At 43.2% G+C, this 18473-nt stretch overlaps 1 protein-coding gene and 1 long non-coding RNA gene across 9 annotated transcripts in view; one reads left to right on the top strand and one right to left on the bottom strand.

The window, feature by feature from the left end:
- ADAM23 (ADAM metallopeptidase domain 23) overlaps nucleotides 1-2440 on the bottom strand; it is a 176618-nt gene extending 174178 nt beyond the window's left edge. For all 8 annotated transcript variants that reach the window (XR_013347499.1, XR_013347500.1, XM_077830094.1 and 5 more), the window contains exons 1-2: nucleotides 1965-2440; nucleotides 631-857 (exon numbers count right to left, since the gene is read on the bottom strand). Coding sequence is in view for 6 of the 8 variants with exons in the window: in XM_077830094.1 (XP_077686220.1) it covers nucleotides 631-857; nucleotides 1965-2136 (399 nt within the window). In the remaining 2 variants the exon portion in view is untranslated. The remainder of the gene's footprint in view (nucleotides 1-630; nucleotides 858-1964) is intronic.
- Nucleotides 2441-2596: 156 nt separating this feature from the next.
- The window catches only part of LOC144272179 (uncharacterized), a 38450-nt gene continuing 22573 nt past the window's right edge, over nucleotides 2597-18473 (top strand). The window contains exon 1 of the long non-coding RNA XR_013347502.1: nucleotides 2597-2654. This is a non-coding gene — a long non-coding RNA (uncharacterized LOC144272179). The remainder of the gene's footprint in view (nucleotides 2655-18473) is intronic.

Here is an 18473-nt window from a genome sequence, read left to right as displayed (position 1 = left end):
GGCACATTTCTACTGACCAGCTCAAATTTATAAATCTGTATCAGCACAAGGTAAATATCAAAGTAACATTTTTTTTCCAGTTTTTAATTATAAAAGTGTTCAGTTTCTGACTAAAGATTTTGAAAACTGGCAACTTTTATAATTATTGTAACTGTGCATGCATTAGCAGGAAACCAGAATTTAGTTCATTTAGCAACACTGAGTTAAATGGTCTCATGTTTAAAAACAAGGCAAGGGCCACAAACACTTGAGTAGTCTAGCACAATTTTAAAGAGTATTTTGCTGCTTACAGTATCACAATTCAGATTAAGTCAAACCAATGTGATCTATATTGGGATTATAGGCCAAAAAATTGCTGAATTCTGATCCAATTCCACAACTTCCCTGAAATACCAGGATAAGTGATTTGGATCTAGAATTTCAATTCAGGCCTGTCTTTAAATTTCCACAATTTTTTTTTTTTTAAAAAGTGGAAGTGTGTTTTTTTTTCTCTCACTTCTAAAAGTGGTGCAATGACCTCTGGAGTCTTGGTGTCCTGCTAAATAAATACTCTAAAATAGCAGTAATACAGTTCCACAGCAGATACTATTACTTTTAAGCTACTGTACATCAAGTCTCTTTTGGCCCTACCTTGTTGTGTTTCTGCTGGTGTCTTGCCCTAGTGTCCAGGATATGATAAGGGCTTTCAGAGTCTCTGTTGATATAATAGACCAGTCTTGAAGGCAGTGTGATTTCTTTCTGGATTTCATTGCTCTGGTTGTTATTCTTACTGCTACTGCTGTTACTCTGTAGAAATGTATTCTCTTTATCTGCCAGTGCTCCTGCTATTCCTCCTGCAGTTTCATTCCAATGCAGAGCTAAGGAAAAAAGATAGCCTGCCATAAACTAAAGTGCAGAATGTGTCCCTTTCCATAAAATGAAGCTAGAGATATGTTTTGCTGTATTCTAGTGTATTATTCGCTTAAACAGAAATAATAGGCTGCTCATTAATGCAGTATGTTTGATTTCTTTTTACACTTTAAACGTTTTTCTGCTATCATGCATTATTTAAATTAATGTATATTTTCACATGCAATCTCGATGATGAGTATTTTAAAGCCTTTCATCTTGGGGGCAGAGGGGAAATCTCTTAATGGACATGCAGCCCTCTCTTACACTTCTCTCTCCTGGCAGCACGCAGGCACACTGTGCTGTAGTGAACCATGCATACATCTGTGAAACTGCTGGGCACGCTCCCCACATTCCTAAGACAACTTGAGTCCTGAGTTCATGTGCACTGAATGTTAATCGATCCCCTTTACATAATGGCTAATTTTCCCTATTCCTGTAACTTTGAGAATGCCAAGAGCACTTCCAGCAGGCAGCATTCCAGGGTTTTCCTGCTCAAACCCCCATTTCCTTCCTGTTCATTTTCAAGGTATCTGGTATCAATCAATCTGGCAAGCAATATAATAGCAGTAATAATAATAATGGCATCTTGAAAACAATTGCATTAAGCATTTCATTTAAATACAGCTCAAACGAAAGCAAACCTTCAAAAACATACTGTATTTGCAGATATGTTCTTCCTACAAACATCACAAAATACCTTCCCAAACATTTTTTGTCTCTGCTTCATCAATGCATTGTATACATATCCTTCCCTCCGCAATGAAAACAGGATTTAAAGAGGGTTTTAACCCATTACTGTGTGGTCTTTTTAAAATGCACAAATATGGATACACACCCCATATTTGGAGATAGGACAATGTCATATGTGGAGTTAGGACAATTACTATTAAAGGCAGAAAACGGACAGGCACGGAAGATTATTGGGGTGGGTGAAATGGATGGATGGACGGATGGACAGATCTCTCTTGCACACCCACACACCTGTCTCTCACACACACAAATGGCCAGCTCTCTTACACACACACACACACACACACCCGTGTCCCCGGCGCCAAGGGCAGCTCTCTACCCACCGGTGGCCGCAGCAGCCCCCCAGGGCCGGGGCCAGGCGGGGCCGGAGAGGAGCAGCAGCCCCAGCAGCAGGTGCAGGCGGCTCGGCGGCCGGAGCCTCAGGCAGGAGGCGGCTTCGGGGAGGCTGCGGCCGGAGAGGGGCTGCCGCCGGGCGCTGCTGCCAGGAGGCTTCATGGCTCATAGCTCCCGGGGTACCGCTCTAACGGAGACTGGGGCGGCCGCTGCGAAGGAGCCGGGGGCGGGGCTGCCCCGCTGCGGCGGGGATCACAGCCGCGCCGCCGCCCTCATACTGCCCCCGGGAGGGGGCGGCGGGGACTCCGGCGCTGTCCGGGGTGTGGGGGGGGGCGCGGCACCCCCGCCCCACGGGTCCTAGCTGCAGTTTCCACCGCAGCACCAGCTCGCCTGGCTCCCGCCTGCCCGCTCGGCTGCTGAGGGCTGTTGCTGCTGACTGGGCGCGCGCGCGCGACTCCGTCCCCCTCTACCCACCCTCCATCGCTGGCGCGCGCGCGCGCGCCGCGCCTGCTCCTCCCCGCTCTTCCCAGTTCCCGGCGCGCGCGCCCGCATCCTCCCTCCCTCATTCGCCTGGCGGTGTTGCGGCGCGAGCCCCGCCCCCGCTTCACACAGGCCTGCAACTGTCGCCGCGCGCGCTCGCGCGCGCACCGGGAAGAGGCAAGAGGGTCTGAGGCGCAGAGGTGGGGAAGAGCGCGCGCGCGGCCGAGACAGTTGTCCCTGGGGCTGGCTGACGAGGCGGGTGGGGCGCGTGCTTCTTCCGTGCAAATGCAGCAGCGGCGGAGTGATGCGGCAGAGAGCGCCGAGCCCCTGCCCCTCATACCTCCCCGAGCCCTGCTGCACGGGCGGGCAGGGGGGCAGCCCCCCCCCCCACCCTAGGCACCTCTGCCTCGGCTCCCCAGAGCGCTGCCCGCCAGCCCCTAGCCAGTGGCTCACAGCAGGGATGTACTGGTTGCTTGGCGAAAGGCTGGACTAAGAATCAAATTGGACTCCAACTTCTACTTATTAAATGAAATGCAGTGGGCCATCTTCTTATCCTGCGGTGTAAACAGAAATGTTCCTTCTACCCGCTGAGGAATTATTAGGGAGACGTTGCGTGGCCTATGCTATGTAGGTGGTCAGGATGGAGGATCACAATGGTCCCTTCTGCCCTGGGAATCTATGAGCCAAGCCAACTCAAGTTTCAAAATTTCAGATTCGCATAACCTGGGTTCTTTCCTCCTTGCAATGAAACCAAATTATGCTAAAAATTCTTGGCAAACTGAACGTTTCATTTGCAGAAACACTGGATCATGGCGTTTCCAAAAACAAAATATGAAACTGACATTCTTGTCTGTGATCAGCAGTGGTGACAAGACAAGACTATCAGTTTCACGGAGCCGCTGCTGGGGTTCCCAGGATCTGCAGTTTCAGGGTCTGGCCACCATGGGGCTTACCCTGGGACCAGGGAGCCTAGGGCTTCCAGGCTCCCTGTCCCTGGGCTCCCTAAATCCTGATGCAGAGCTGTGGATGTTGACTAGAAGTAGCAAAACATATCACTTCTGTGAATTGGCATCTCAGACCAGCTCTAGTCCTCAGTCACAAAAAATATATGCCTCAAATCAAGTTGTTTCCTGCACCCATGTACCCAGCTAATTGACTTCAGGGGATCTCCTGGCCATTACAAAGGTACATGCAGAACAACTTGAAAGTTCAGGGCCAAAGAAAGATACTTCTATGGAAGTACTGTCTGAGCGAGGATGCAGTGCTTTGTGCAATGTACTTTTAAAAGGTTGGATAATTTAATGAATAATAATAATTAATACAATAGCATTTTTTTCTCCAAGGATCTGAAAGCATTTTCCAAAGGTGATTAAGCATCATCATCTCCATTTTATAGAAGGGGAAAACGAGGCACAGGACAGTTAAGTGATTTGCATAAGACTACATAGCAAGTCAGTGGAAGTACCAGAATGTTTAATATTTCCCTAAAAAATACTCAGAAACTGGAAGGATGGGTGAACGAGAAGAGCAAAAAATATCTTCAACTGGCAGTGGATGAACATGGCAGAAATATATTAATCTTTTTTTGAAAATTACATACTTACTGAAGACAAGAAAGGCACACATGCAGCAACTGGTTTGGAATGAAAAGCGTTCAGTGTCCTGGAATACAGATAAAGGTCCCAGTACTGCAGTCCTTACCCAGGCAAAATACTCATGAACGTCAATGGGTATTATGTCTGAGAAAGGACTGCAGGACCAGACCCAAAGTATAGCAAATAGCCTGTATGTATATGTGGCCAATGATTAGTTAAATTAAATAATTGAAGATGGAAAACAATTTGATCAATAGTCAAGTGTGCATCATTATACAATACACTGAAATTAATGGACATAACATGACACTCAGAGAGGGGGGAGAAATATCTTTGGAGGGGAGCCTAACATGATATATTTACTTAAAAAAAAAAAAGCATGCTTTAAGAATTTTTTATAAATCCCTTTATATTTCACAACTTTCACCTGATCAGGCAGAAATGGTTAGAAGTTGTTTGTTTGGTTTGTTTTTAAAAAGACCGATCATATTCCCAAAGTTAAGATCGACAGAGAGGATATGGATTAATCCTGATACTGACTAATGAAAATTTTAGTTGCATTAGGAGGAAAAAACAAAGGTTGGCAGGACTGATGAACTGGGAATATTTTTTTTAATTCAGCTAACTAAAATAGTTTATTCTAGTGGTGAAATCAGTTTGGGACAGTGGTTTTTCTCCAAAATATAATAGCTTCAAAAATTGAAGGGAGGCACTGTTGTTCAGTGGATAATGCACTGGTCTGAGATCAGGAGATCTAGGCTCTGTTCCTGGTTCTGCCACTGACCTGCTATGTGACCTTGAACAAGTAACTTTACCTCTCTGCCTCAGTTTCCCCATCTGTATGAAGGGGCTAATGACACTTGCCTTCCTTTGTAAAGCACTTTGAGAGCTATTTTGTGAAAAAATTATATAACAACTATTATTGGTATGGTTATAATTCTTACAAGTTCTTTTTCTAAACATGCAAGTAAGTTTTCGATTTTTGAAGAAATGTTTTCTTTTTTGTTTTGTGGTAGTCCTTAGAAGCTGTGGCAAATAGCAGAAAGTTTGCTCTATGCTTTATATTTTAAGGTAATTATTGGGACAGAATAGTTTCTTGAGAAATGGTTTCTTGTGTGTGGGCTGAAATTTCTGGATTGCCTGTCTGGAATTTATGAATGACTCTCTATCCTCTGAGCATCAGGAAATGCATTCATAATAGCCCTATTTTAAGAAATGTCATAAGGTGGACTAAAGTAGTTCCAGGATATTGTCATCAGTCAAAACAGTAACTTATGTTTATCATGAAAAATAAACATTGAAAACAAATTTCAACTTTTTACAATAATTCATCCAATCTACATAAACCAAGAGTTCACACCAATCCAAGTTCACCCCACAAAGTATTGTAGTTCCTTGGAAAAGGGGTCTGAAGGATTCATCAGACACTCAAAAATCAAATGACTGCTGTTGCCCCTTTGGCCCAACCAGTTGGCCAAAACTTGTGGCCTTGTTTCTCTTAAGAGGAGACATTAATAATACAAGTCAGGTATACTTTTTGGTGCAATCCTGTTTATTTACAGAGAATGTAACAAAGTCCTGTTTCCCTGAATGCAGCAGGAACAACCAACAGCAGGCAGTTTTGTTCACTGTTCCCAAGCCTCATGCAAGTTCCATGCCCCCCAAAGAGCTCTGTTGCACTGCTCTCTCTCAAGGCCACACTCAGTAACTGCCTCTCTCACTCCCTGCTTGCTCTTTTGGCTTTCTGCCTCCTCCACACTCAGAGACAAGGTGGGTGAGGTAATGCCTTTCATTAAACCAACTTCTGTTGGTGAGAGAGAGACCAGCTTTTGAGCTTACAGGCTCTTCTTCAGGTCTGGGAAACTTACTCAGAGTGTCACAGCTAAATACATGATATCACACACACATACAGGTTGCCAAAAACAATCCGCTAGCCCCTGCATGTACAGTGATGGAATCTCTCAAACCACACAGTTTAGCTTCTCATCTGTGGCTTCTATTGTTTCCAGCCACAACCATGCAAAGGGGACTTAATCGCTGTTTCCATTTAGTCTGAAAAAGAGTGTTTAGCACAACCATCAGTTTTAACCAGGTCGGATATGGTCTATAAAGGAAAGACCCACTTGATGGCAGCCATTAACATCTTGCAGCATAACAACACCCCCACCACACCCCTTCAGCTCTGCCCCGTCATTGAATGGAACTTAAAATGATGAAACCCTGAAGGATTTATTTCCCAGACAGAAAGAAAATAAATCATTTAAGAAATTAAAATTTATACAAGTTTAGCTATTTTTACATAGTGTCTTTCTGTCATGACTTTTCACATCACCAATCCAAATCAATTTTACTTCCCTATCCTCTGTAAAGCGCTTTGAGATCTATATACAAGCTAAGTATTATTGTTATTATTATTAGAAACTTTTAGTCATACAGCCCTTTTTAGAACAGTCATAGCAAACCTCAAATGAGATTCTCCTCCTCTCCCACACAAGCTGCTATTAAAAAATGAAAAGGTGAACTACAAAAAACAATTAAAAATGATACAACAGCTGAAAAGACAGAAGTTCTGTACACCTTTTTTAACCCCTATTAAAATGGAAATCCTGATGCAAGCTTACCTGTGGTGCCACTACCATCTCACCATAATATTCCTGTGTCATATTAGGGTCCTGGGTAGAGGTAGTGGTGAAAATTGAGATAATTTGCTCAAGGACTTCCACAGATACAGTCTTCCAATAAGGAGCAGATGTGAATAATCAACGTGCACAGACAATAACATGCATATCTTGAAAACTGGTATGCTACAAAAGGGGCTAGGGTAGAGTCTGCAGTGCATATCTGGAGTTATTTGGTTAAGGGCTTACCGATATACAACTCCTCCACTCCCATGTTATAAGCTTCTTTTAACTTAAAAAATGATCTAAAATCCACATTCACAAAAGATATTGTCTTGAAAACTGGCATGTCATGACAGGGGATGGGATAGTGTTTGTAATACAAATTTTGGGTCATTTAGTGAAGGGGTTCCTGATATACAGCCACCCCCATATTATGATTTTTAAAAACTTTCAAATCGCTCTAACATCTGCATACACAGTGAGAATATCTTCAGTAGTATATGCCGCAACAGTAGTGGCGTATACTTCTTGCTGCCAGTTTGGAGTAACTTGGACAATGAGATCCTCAGATATGGCCCCCTGAATAAGAAGCTGATTTTAGCATTCAAGTTGCTCTAAAACCCACATGCATAGCAAGATTGTCTTAAAATTGGTATTCCACAACAGGAGCTGGGATGGATTTAGGGAACCGAGGAAGAGAACGCCCACTGAGATGAATGAGTCAGTTCACACCTCTCAGAGCTATTGTGTCGGAATGTATTCATCTCCAGGGATGTTCTGAGTCGTCTGAGAACCTCTCATTAAAATGAACAAGTCATTTCACACCTCTGAAATCCCTCTGTGCTGCAGAGGGTTGAGCATAGCCTGTTCCCTCTGTTAGTGCCCAAGTGGAGCATGGAGTTTAGGGCTTCCCTCCACTCCCCCTTGCTGCCTCCAAATGGTAGGTGTGTTCCTTACAGCACATGAATTATCACCTTCCTTCCCCTCCGAGGGCCGTCCTTACCCATACGCAAAGTGTGCAGCTGCGTAGGGCACCAGGAAATTTGGGACACCACATTTCCTGTTGCCCTGCGCAGCTGCATGCTGCTCCAGCCCCTGCTCCACCTCTTCCCCAGGGCCCTGCCCTTGTTCTGCCCCTGCCCTGCCCCCACTCTGCCCCTTCCTCAAAGCCCTAGCCCTGCTCTGCTCTGCCCCCTCCCACCCCTGCTCTGCACCAGCCCTGCCTCTTCCTGCCCCTGAGGACTGCAACAGGGCCAGACCTACACTCAGCAGCGGCGGGAAGTCCAGAGACCTGGCCCCAGCCGCGCCACCGGTGAGTGCTGGGGGGTGGTTCCCTCCTGCCCCCCAAGCCAGCCCCACCCCCCACGGAGGCCTGGGACCAGCCCCTGCCTGGGTGGAGGCGTGGGGCCCCCCACACACACCCCATGGGGGGGGCTGCATAGGGCCCCAGAATAGCTAGGGACAGCCCTGTCCCCTCCTTATGTCCCTCCACGCCTACAGGGAATATGGAGGGGCCAGGAAGAGGGCAGAGCTGGTAACAATGAGGTGTCCTAAAGAAGATTTCTTTGCTTCCTGTCAGGTGCTCAACTCTCTTGCCAGCTCCAGGGAGCAAAGTTAATGTTGCAGGGAAGGACTAGTGTGTACCTTCACTGTACTTCCAGTTTTTCAGAGGTTTAAATATAGCTGCATTTAACTTTCTGGAAGCAGACATGGCACTGCTGGTCAACCTTAAGTAAGTTTTTGGGAACTGAATTAATGTATTTAGATCAGATCAAGTTTCTGTTGAGAAGACATACTATTGACAATATCATATTTGTAGCTTATTCAGTTTTGGGCATATGCTAGATCCCTGATGCTGGGCGTTCATTCAATATGTAGAAGGTATTTGACCATGTAGAGTGGAGATAATTTATAATTATTGGGTAAGGCCCCAAGATGCACCAGATAAACACCTGGTACAACTGAGAATGATGGGAGGTTTTCCCACCACTTTTCTAACTTCTAACTTTGGAGACTGCCAGATTCTGAGCTGGCTTTAGTGCAAGCTAGAACAGCTCTGAGGCTGCTCTAACTTGCACCTGTGGCTAATAGCTCCCCAACAAGTATTCTGCTGGCCTGGATTTCTGGAGTAACTTGTGCTCTGTCCTTTGCACCTCCTGCTCTGACATCTCCCCATCCTGTCCCAGAATCCTTTCTACACCAAAGAGGCCAGGTGTATAAAGGAAATATTCAGTTGCTGCCTTAGTGTCTGTAGTCTACAGGGCATAACAGTGTTCTTGGCAGGTCTGATGTCATAGAAATCCTAGAGGACCAGAAGGGACCTTGATAGGTCATCTAGTCCAGTCCTCTGCACTGAGGCAGGACTAAGTATTGTCTAGATCGTCTCGGACTGTTCTTTAAAGCCTCCAATGATGGAGATTCAATAACCTCCCTAGGTAATTTGTTCTAGTACTTAACTTCCTAACTATGGTATATCATACTATATAGTATGTTTCATATAGCATACTCCTATTGGACCTGCCAGGATATTTGGTGGGTTCAACTTTTTCTTAGATTTCCTGGACTCTTCACAGTCCTCTTCCCCAGTTCTATTCCCTAGCTGCCCCCAGCAGCAGTTGTGGCCCACTGGTCACATTCAATTCAACTCTCACTTTCTGTTCTAAACATTAAATGGAGAGTTAGAAGAGGACCATGCACTGCTGCTGAAAGGGCAAACACTCACATTGGGTAGGTAGTTTTAAACTGACCTGTTTCCTCCTTGTAGTTGACCCAGCCAGACTCCGCTGTGCTTGGAAGCTGAATCTAGAAGAAAACTTCTGTGATAATCAGGGGCCAACCACCCCAAGGAGAAAACAGGATCCGAACCCCAAAGAATAAGCAATTGAATCAAAGGGTTGTATGCAATGTTATTGTGTAGAAATATATGTCAAGTAAGGTCTTTTATGAAAGCTTGTAATGTTTTGAACTTGCTCTTTAGGAGACATGTATACAGGTTATGGTTACAGATGTATGCATGTATATCTATATATGTATACAATTGTAATTGTAACTAGCATGAATCATAGAATATCAGGGTTGGAAGGGACCTCAGGAGGTCATCTAGTCCAACCCCCTGCTCAAAGCAGGACCAATCCCCAACTAAATCATCTCTGCATCCCATGCAACAGCAGCACGTTGTGAGGTGAAGTAATCAGACAGGGAGTGTCATCTCCCATTTTACACGAAATTAACTGCAACTAACTAGCATTGTACAACTTAGGGAAAGACAATGGTGGACCATTAAATTAATAGAAAGACACTACAACTGAAAAGAAAAGCCCAGTCTTGGAAACGAAGAAAGGAGGGAGTTTGCCCACTCAGTGTAACCATGAATTACCATAGTTTAAGTGGCTTGGGGGAGCACTTGTAAACATTGTTAAAAAAGGAAGAGGATTTGAAGTGAAGGCTATCCAGAAACTGAGAGCCAGCATCATAGGGTAGGTCTACACTGCAATTAAAAACATGCAGCTGGCCCATGCTAGCTGACTCAGGCTCAAGGGACTTGGGCTGCAGGGCTGTTTCATTGTTGTGTAGACATACTCTATGATGCTGGTCCTCATTTTCTGGATATCTTTCACTTCAAATCCTTTTCCTTTTTTAAAGGGTGACAAACCAGAGAGAGAGAGTCCAAGTGTCTGGTAGTTAAGAACTTGGGGAGATGGATTTAGGAAAACTTGGGATCAGAGGAGGTTGTTGAGGTCACCCTGAAAGGAGTAACTAGGCTGGTGGAAGCTGGGATTGAGACCTTTATGTTCGTAGGCTGACTACTGGTGTCAGAGCTCTGAACCACAGCATCATAGAATTAAGACACCAAGCGTTACAAGGCACGGGGTGACAGAATCTTACTGGTCTGGGTGATCCCCAAAATGTAACAAGTGCCATTTCCCTCTTTCCAACCAGATAGCTGGATTGTGTTACATTTTTCAGAAGAGTCAAATTGAGAGCAAACAGTTCATTAAAAAAAAAAAGTCACGTAAACCTATTCCTCGAATAGATTGTCATTTAAATAACACTCATGATGCAGTAGACTGTGACCTACACAATAGCAGATGGCGCCATTTATCCAAATCCCTCAGTGTTTGACTACACTGAAAGTAAGAGGTATGTCTGTCTCTACCCTTCTATAAATCATAATTTCATTCTCTTTACAGATTGGTTGTTTGGGGCGGGAGAGGGGGCAACAAAGGATATAAAAAACAGTATATATAAAAGAAAGAAAAGCATAATATATTGTGCAATAATTCTGTAGGACACATTTAATATATTAAGAAGACACAGAGCCAGATCTCAACTGTTGTAAATTAGTATAGTTTCACTGAAGACAGCAGCTGAGGATCTGGACCATAAACTGTAGGTTCCATACAGTTCCTTTTAAGTGCCTCTAACCTCTCCTACTGCTGTCCAGCATTCCCAGAATAAACTACCAATATGATGAACATTTGCTAAGATAAATATAACTTCAAAGGGGTAGCACAAAATTAACCTGTGTCTTTGTACTTGTTCTATGACTCCAGGAGTCAGAAAACCTTCAAGCGAAGTTTATATCAGAGAGAAGTTTTGCTTTCAAGCGCTCAGCACATATTTCACCCAACAGACTTTAGCATCCCAAAATAGGCATGTTTTATTTTGGTGCATGACTTGCTCCTTTGGTAATAATAAAGATGTTTCTGCTTTTCGTTTTGATCTTCCTTCTTTATTTCTGGTAGTTCCCTCCTCCTAGCTCGAGTCTGTGTGTTGCATGCAGTTCCAGGAATATATGGATTTTCTCACCTTTGTTCTCACCTTCCTTAATACTCTTTCCCTGTCCCAGGAGTTATTTTCTTATAACTGTTTCTTTTAAAAAGATAAGCAATTTTACAAATCATTACCACACAAATTGTTGAGTAATAGCAGTAGTGTTATTATTTACTTGCTTTAGCACATGGAATCCCCCAAAAGTGCCCCATCATGCTAGGCAGAAGGTTCCTGCTCTAAAGAGATCACAATCTAAGCATATGATGATACACAACGGGTGGAAAAGAAAAAAACACTAGGTGGGATGACAGGAAATCTGAAAGCATCAGAGGTAATGTCCCACTCTTGGGATTTCTCCCTTATCTAAGTCTACAGTGAAATCTATAATAGTTTTCTGTATAAAATGGGTCTTCCTTGACATTCATTTTCCCAAAATATTTCCCCCAAAGTCCACTTGGCCAAGCAGTTCCTTGCCATCAAGCACTCCCAGAATCGTTACGCCATATTCTCATCTCACATTAGTCCCATTATCTGGTCCTCCAATGTGTGTGTGTTTATGTCAAGGTAGATACATTAAAAAAAAAAGTCTAGAAGCTAATTTCCATCATATATAATGAAAATATACCCGCCAAGCAATGTGAATGCTGGAAATACCTCACCCTATACAACTGTCAATTCTTATACATCCCATCCTCCAAAAAAGCCAGGAGGATAAAGATAGGCATTTTCAATAACAAGCCCAGAATCTCCTCACACAGATTACAGCTTCCTATCAAAGCAGGTGGTTTCAGATTTACCGACTGTAAACTTTACCATCAGGCAATAATTCTTAGCCAAGCTGCACAATGGCTCATTCCCTTGTGCTGTAGAGCCCTGGATTGGCTCCAGATGGAAGCAGAGTGGGTTGCTCCTTTACCCCTTCCCAATGTGCTGCACCCGGACTACTACCAATTCCCTGAAGAGCAATTACCAATTAGTGTGGCAGCCAGAAATACTTGGCGTACTATGTCTACTCAATTTAAAAATCACTCCCTTCTACATACCAAGGCCTCTATCTGCAGGAACTCATACTCTGTACAGTAGGCAACTCCATCATTTGGCTGACTGGATTAAGAAAGAGATTTTGACCATCAGCCAATTTACTGAAAATTATATCTTCCTCCTTTTTAAAGTATTAAAAGAAAGATTCACTCTAGAAACTAAGAAGGAATGGCAATATATCCAACTTACACATGCCATCTCTCATGAGTTTAGCTCTGATACATGTGTTACCCCGACCCAATCCATATTTCATTTCTTCAAATATTACCCAGATTACCAAGACCTACAGCAACATTATATGCACCCAAGGCCAGCAAATCTGAATTAAACACGGATTTCTTAATAAAGAAATGGAGGAGGAACTGAGCCAATTATTCTCTGCAAACCAATGGAAACAAATTTTGGCCAGTGTTCTGAACTGCTTCTTGGACCACCAGTTAAGGTTAATCCATCAGAAAATCATATGGAATCTGCATTGGAACCCCCGCTGATTGTTCAAAACAGACAAATGTTGTCGCTGTGATTTGGTAGACACTAATTTAACCCATCTGCCATGAGAATGCTCCTACACGCATATGTTTTGGGAAGAACTTGATTACAGAGTTACAATTTTATTTTATAGGAAAAAATTGTTATAAAATAAACATGTAATTTTAAACCTAATGGATGTTAATTGGAACCTGGATAAATATGAAAAACTGGCTCAGCAGAGCACTAATAATTGCTGAAAAACTAGTGCTATAAACATGGAAATCCAAAAAGCGACCCACAATTAGAGATTGGAGAACAGACATCATAAGCTTGGCCACCATGGAAAGAATTATATACCATAACAGCAATACCCAAGATATGGGATGCTTTCCAGGAAGTATCTGAATGATTCTGTTAAATGTAGGGGCCTGCCCTTACCTCTGTCTCTTCTCTGCCCACTTCCTTCCCTCCTCTTCTGTTTTCCCCTCCTCTGAAGTTTGCTTCTGTTCTTTATCATATTCTAATCCCACCACCACCAATTTCTCTATACATAAAATAAGGATAAAGCAGAATAAGATTAAAACTAATTGGATTTTTATAAACAAATGTTGTTTGTTTGTAAACTGTGTGATACAAATAATTGATTTAAATTTTAACCATTTATATTATATATAATCAAGTGTTACAAGTAGGTTAGGTAGCAAATGTTATGAGAAGTTTATATATAGTGTGTTATGGGTTTTTGTTTATATATATATATATATATCATATTTATTAAAGAGTAAATAGGAAAAAATAGGCTTTGCAGCATGCCCTAAAGGTCAATAGACTTGAGCTATTTCGGAACAAGGGGAAAAGCAAGTATCTCTAGGGTCTTTTGAGCCACAAAAGTGCTCCCACTGATCTCTACTGTAGTTGTATCATGCAGAGAGAAGCAGTTTCTCAAGCCAACAGGTCCTAAGCCACTTATGACTGTATAGCTCAAAACCTACACTTCAAAAAGCGGTTTTCGATGGGAACAGCCAGTCAAAAAGGGACCCTGGCAGCTCTGGTCAGCACTACTGACTGAGCCGTTAAAAGTCCGGTCGATGGCCCAGCAGGACTAAGGCAGGCTCTTTGCCTTCTGTGGCTCCGCACAGCTCCCAGAAACAGCAACATGTCCCCTCTCCAGCTCCTAGGCATAGGGGCAGCCAAGGGGCTCCACGCACTGCCCCCGCTCCAAGTGCCAGCTCTGCAGCTCCCATTGGCTGGGAACCGCAGCCAATGGGAGCTGCGGGGGCAGTGTCTGCGAACGGGGCAGCGCACAGAGCCGCTTGGCCATGCCTCCGCATAGGAGCCAGAGGGGAGACATGCTGCTGCTTCCGGGAGCTGCCTGAGGTAAGCGCTGCCCAGAGCCTGCACTCCTGACCCCCTCCCATGCCCCAACCTCCTGCCCCAGCCCTGATCCCCCTCCCACCCTCTGAACCCCTCGGTCCCAGCCTGGAGCACCCTCCTGCTCCCCCAAGTCCTCATCCCTTGCTCCACCCCAGAGCCCGCACCCCCACCTGGAGCACGCATCCCCTCCAGCATCCCAACCCCCTGAGACAGCCTGGTGAAAATGAGCAAGTGAGGGTGGGGAGAGTGAGTGACAGAGAGAGGGAGAATTGAGTGAGAGGGGGTAGGGCTTCAGAGAAGAGGCAAGGCTACAGAGGAGGGGCTGGGGTGTTCAGTTTCATGTGAGTAGATAGTTGGCAACCCTCTATAATGAACTTGTGGTGAGATACCCCAAATAACAAGATGGCAGCTGCATTCTGTACCAACTTCAGTCTCTAAACAGTTCTAAAGTGTAGCCCCATCTAGACCCATTGAAATAGTCTAATCTTGGGCTAACAAAGGCATGGATCATGGTAGCAACATCTACATCCAACAGAAGCATTTGCAGCCTCCCAGGCAGTTGCAAATGAATAGAAGCAGCCCGGGATGCTGCAGATATCTGATTCTCCAGCACTAGCTAGGGACATTCCTGGACCTCAGAAAGCAAACTCAAGTTACAAAAGGCAGATACCCATCTTCAGTGAGGGTGACAGATATAATCCTCACCTTTTCTTCCAGTTGTTTTCCCCAACCTATCACCATTGGCTGTCTTATCTGCACTGAGGATCAGCCAAAGTCTCCATAGTGAGAGATAGCTCTAGACATGGCTTCATTCTATGGTTGAAATCAAAGAATATAGATGCAAAACTATTGATAAGAATCTTGGCTATGGGTGCCTAGTACATCAGACTTACCCAGTCAGGAAATTGTAGTCCTATTCTATAAATTCAATGGTAGAGAAAAGATCCATTCATTCAACACAATCAAATTCTTTTTCAACATCTGATGAAGAAAATGATGTGAATGTATTACCTGACCTGACCTGGAAGATTCTAGACTGCATAAGAGCGGCCATACTGGGTCAGACCAAAGGTCCATCTAGCCCAGTATCCTGTCTTCCGACAGTGACCAATGCCAGGTGCCCCACAGGGAATAAACAGAACAGATAATTATCAAGTGATCCATCCCCTGTTGCCTATTCCCAGCTTCAGAGGCAAACAGAGGTTAGAGACCACCATCCCTGCCCATCCTGGCTAATAGCCATTGATGGACCTATCCCCTATGAATTTATCTAGTTCTTCTTTGAACCCCGTTATAGTCTTGGCCTTCACAACATCCTCTGGCAAAGAGTTCCACAGGTTGACTATGCATTGTGTGAAGAAATACTTCCTTTTGTTTGTTTTAAACCTTCTGCCTATTAATTTCATTTGGTGACCCCTAGTTCTTGTGTTATGAGAAGGAGTAAATAACACTTCCTTATTTACTTTCTCCACACCAGTCATGATTTTATAGACCTCAGTCACATCCCCCACTTAGTCATCTCTTTTCCAAGCTGAAAAGTCCCAGTGTTATTAATCTCTCCTCATAAGGAAGCCATTCCGTACCCCTAATCATTTTTGTTGCCCTTTTCTCAATCTTTTCTAATTCCAATATATCTTTTTTGAGATGGAGTGACCACATCTGCACGCAGTATTCAAGATGTGGGCGTACCATGGATTTATATAGAGGCAATATGATATTTTCTCTCTTATTATCTATCCCTTTCTTAATGATTCCCAACATTCTGCTTGCTTTTTTGACTGCTGCTGCACATTGAGTGGATATTTTCAGAGAACTATCCCCATTGACTCCAAGATCTCTTTGAGTGGTAACAGCTAATTTAGACCCCATCGTTTTATATGTATAGTTGGGATTATGTTTTCCAATATGCATTCTTTGCATTTATCAGCATTGAATTTCATCTGCCATTTTGTCGCCCAGTCACCCAGTTTTGTGAGACCCTTTTGTAGCTCTTCGCAATCTACCTGGGACTTAACTATCTTGAGAAGTTTTGTATCATCTGCAAATTTTGCCTCATTGTTTACTCCTTTTTCCAGATCATTTATGAATATGTTGAATAGGAGTGGTCCCAGTACAGACCCCTGGGGGACACCACTATTTATCTCTCTCCATTCTGAAAACTGACCATTTATTCCTTCCCTTTGTTTCCTATCTTTTAACCAGTTACTAATCCATGAGAGGATCTCCCCTCTTATTCCATGACAGCTTACTTTGCTTAAGAGCCTTTGATTAGGGACTTTGTCAAAGGCTTTCTGAAAATCTAAGTACACTACATCCACTGGATGCCCTTGTCCACATGCTTGTTGACCCCCTCAAAGAATTCTAGCAGATTGGTGAGGCATGTTGACTCACTCCAAACAAATTATGTTCATCTATGTGTCTGATAATTGTGTTCTTTACTATTGTTTCAACCAGTTTGCCCGATACTGAAGTCAGGCTTACCGGCTTGTAATTGCCAGGATCACCTCTGGAGCCCTTTTTAAAAATTGGCATCACATTAGCTATCCTCCAGTCATTTGGTACAGAAGCTGATTTAAATGATAGGTTACAGACTATAGTTAGTAGTTCTGCATTTCACATTTGAGTTCCTTCAGAACTCTTGGGTGAATACCGTCTGGTCCTGGTGACTTATTAGTGTTTAGTTTATCAATTTGTTCCAAAACCTCCTCTAATGACACCTCTATCTAAAAGAGTTCCTCAGATTTGTTACCTAAAGCGAATGGCTCAAGTTTGAGACTCTCCCTCACATCCTCAGTCATGAAGACCGATGCAAAGAATTATTTTAGTTTCTCCACAATGGCCTTATCGTCCTAACTGTCCTATTCCTATATGTCCTTGGTTCTCACTTAGGCAACACGCCCATTGATCTCAATGAAAGTTTTGCCTAAGTGAGAACTGAGTGAGAACTTCGGGAGTGGGTCCTACTGGAATTTTAGGGAAAAATTTCTGTCTTCCAATAAAGGTTAAATAGTCTTTGTTTAAGCTCCCAACACTTCTTCCCAGGCAGCCAGAGAACTACATCTTGTAGAAAAAAAGACAGCTTTTTCCTACATTGTCAATCACAGAGAAGGTAGATGGAAGGAACAAATTCTTCTGCTGCTAATACAATGTAAATGAGACATGTTCAGGTAATGAATTATCTCCTGTATTCTGGTATCTATCAGACAACAGGGCTGTTCAAGAAAAATCTGTTCAAATTCCATATATAAAACTAACGGTGATCACCGTCATTGCTTATTGTGAATGAAGAAAGCAGAGCACTAAATATTCAGTTCAATATGCAATTTCCATTGTTTGTTGTCTGCCGCAAGGGGCATAGAACAATACTTCAGTAATAAAGCCACTAAGGAGTGGTAATTGAAGACATATCAGTTAGACAATGTAAAACTGGCATTGCAGCACTAAGTGCGATAGCGCAATACAAGACAACAGGCATCTCTAACAATCATCAAAACACTAGTAACAATTGCTGAACACAGCCCTATAGTAATCAAGTGGGAGCAAGATTCAAGATGTTATCAGCAGATGGTGTCATAGTGCAGGAAGGACTGGACTGTGGTCATGAAGGATTGATGTGTTGACTACTGAGTACACCAACCAATCTGAAGTAACCATTAAAAGTAATTAATTTAATGCTGTCCTAAGAGAACACAAGTAATACTTCCAGGGAAGAAGATTAGCCATGCTAGTGGCTTGTAAAGCAGTAATTCCAGAAAGGATGTCAAACTACAGTAGAACCTCACTCGTTGACATTTACCTAACCCACACAAACCATAACTTGTATCCCAAAACAATAGCCTTTCCCTGTTCTCTGCAAAGATTTAACAGCAGATACAGGGCAGTACTGAGATTTCACATTACTGAAGTTTAATTACTTTCATAAAATCTATTGTGGAACATTTATGGTATTCTATGAAGTATTAGCATGAATAATTTAAACTTTAACAAATCTTTGCAAAATACACCAGCACCATGATGCCTACTCCTAGCTTATTTACTGTATATGGTATACATTACTCATTAATGTATATACAAAGAGAAAGCCCCCCTCCCCCCCCAACTCCAGATTTTGGACATCTACATAAACCTCAAAAATTGCTAAAAA

The sequence above is a fragment of the Eretmochelys imbricata genome, chromosome 11 (genome assembly GCF_965152235.1).
Source record: "Eretmochelys imbricata isolate rEreImb1 chromosome 11, rEreImb1.hap1, whole genome shotgun sequence".
Taxonomy (NCBI): domain Eukaryota; kingdom Metazoa; phylum Chordata; order Testudines; family Cheloniidae; genus Eretmochelys; species Eretmochelys imbricata.
The sequence above is the reverse complement of the archived record's forward strand: the minus strand, read 5'-3'. Positions and strand labels throughout refer to the sequence as shown.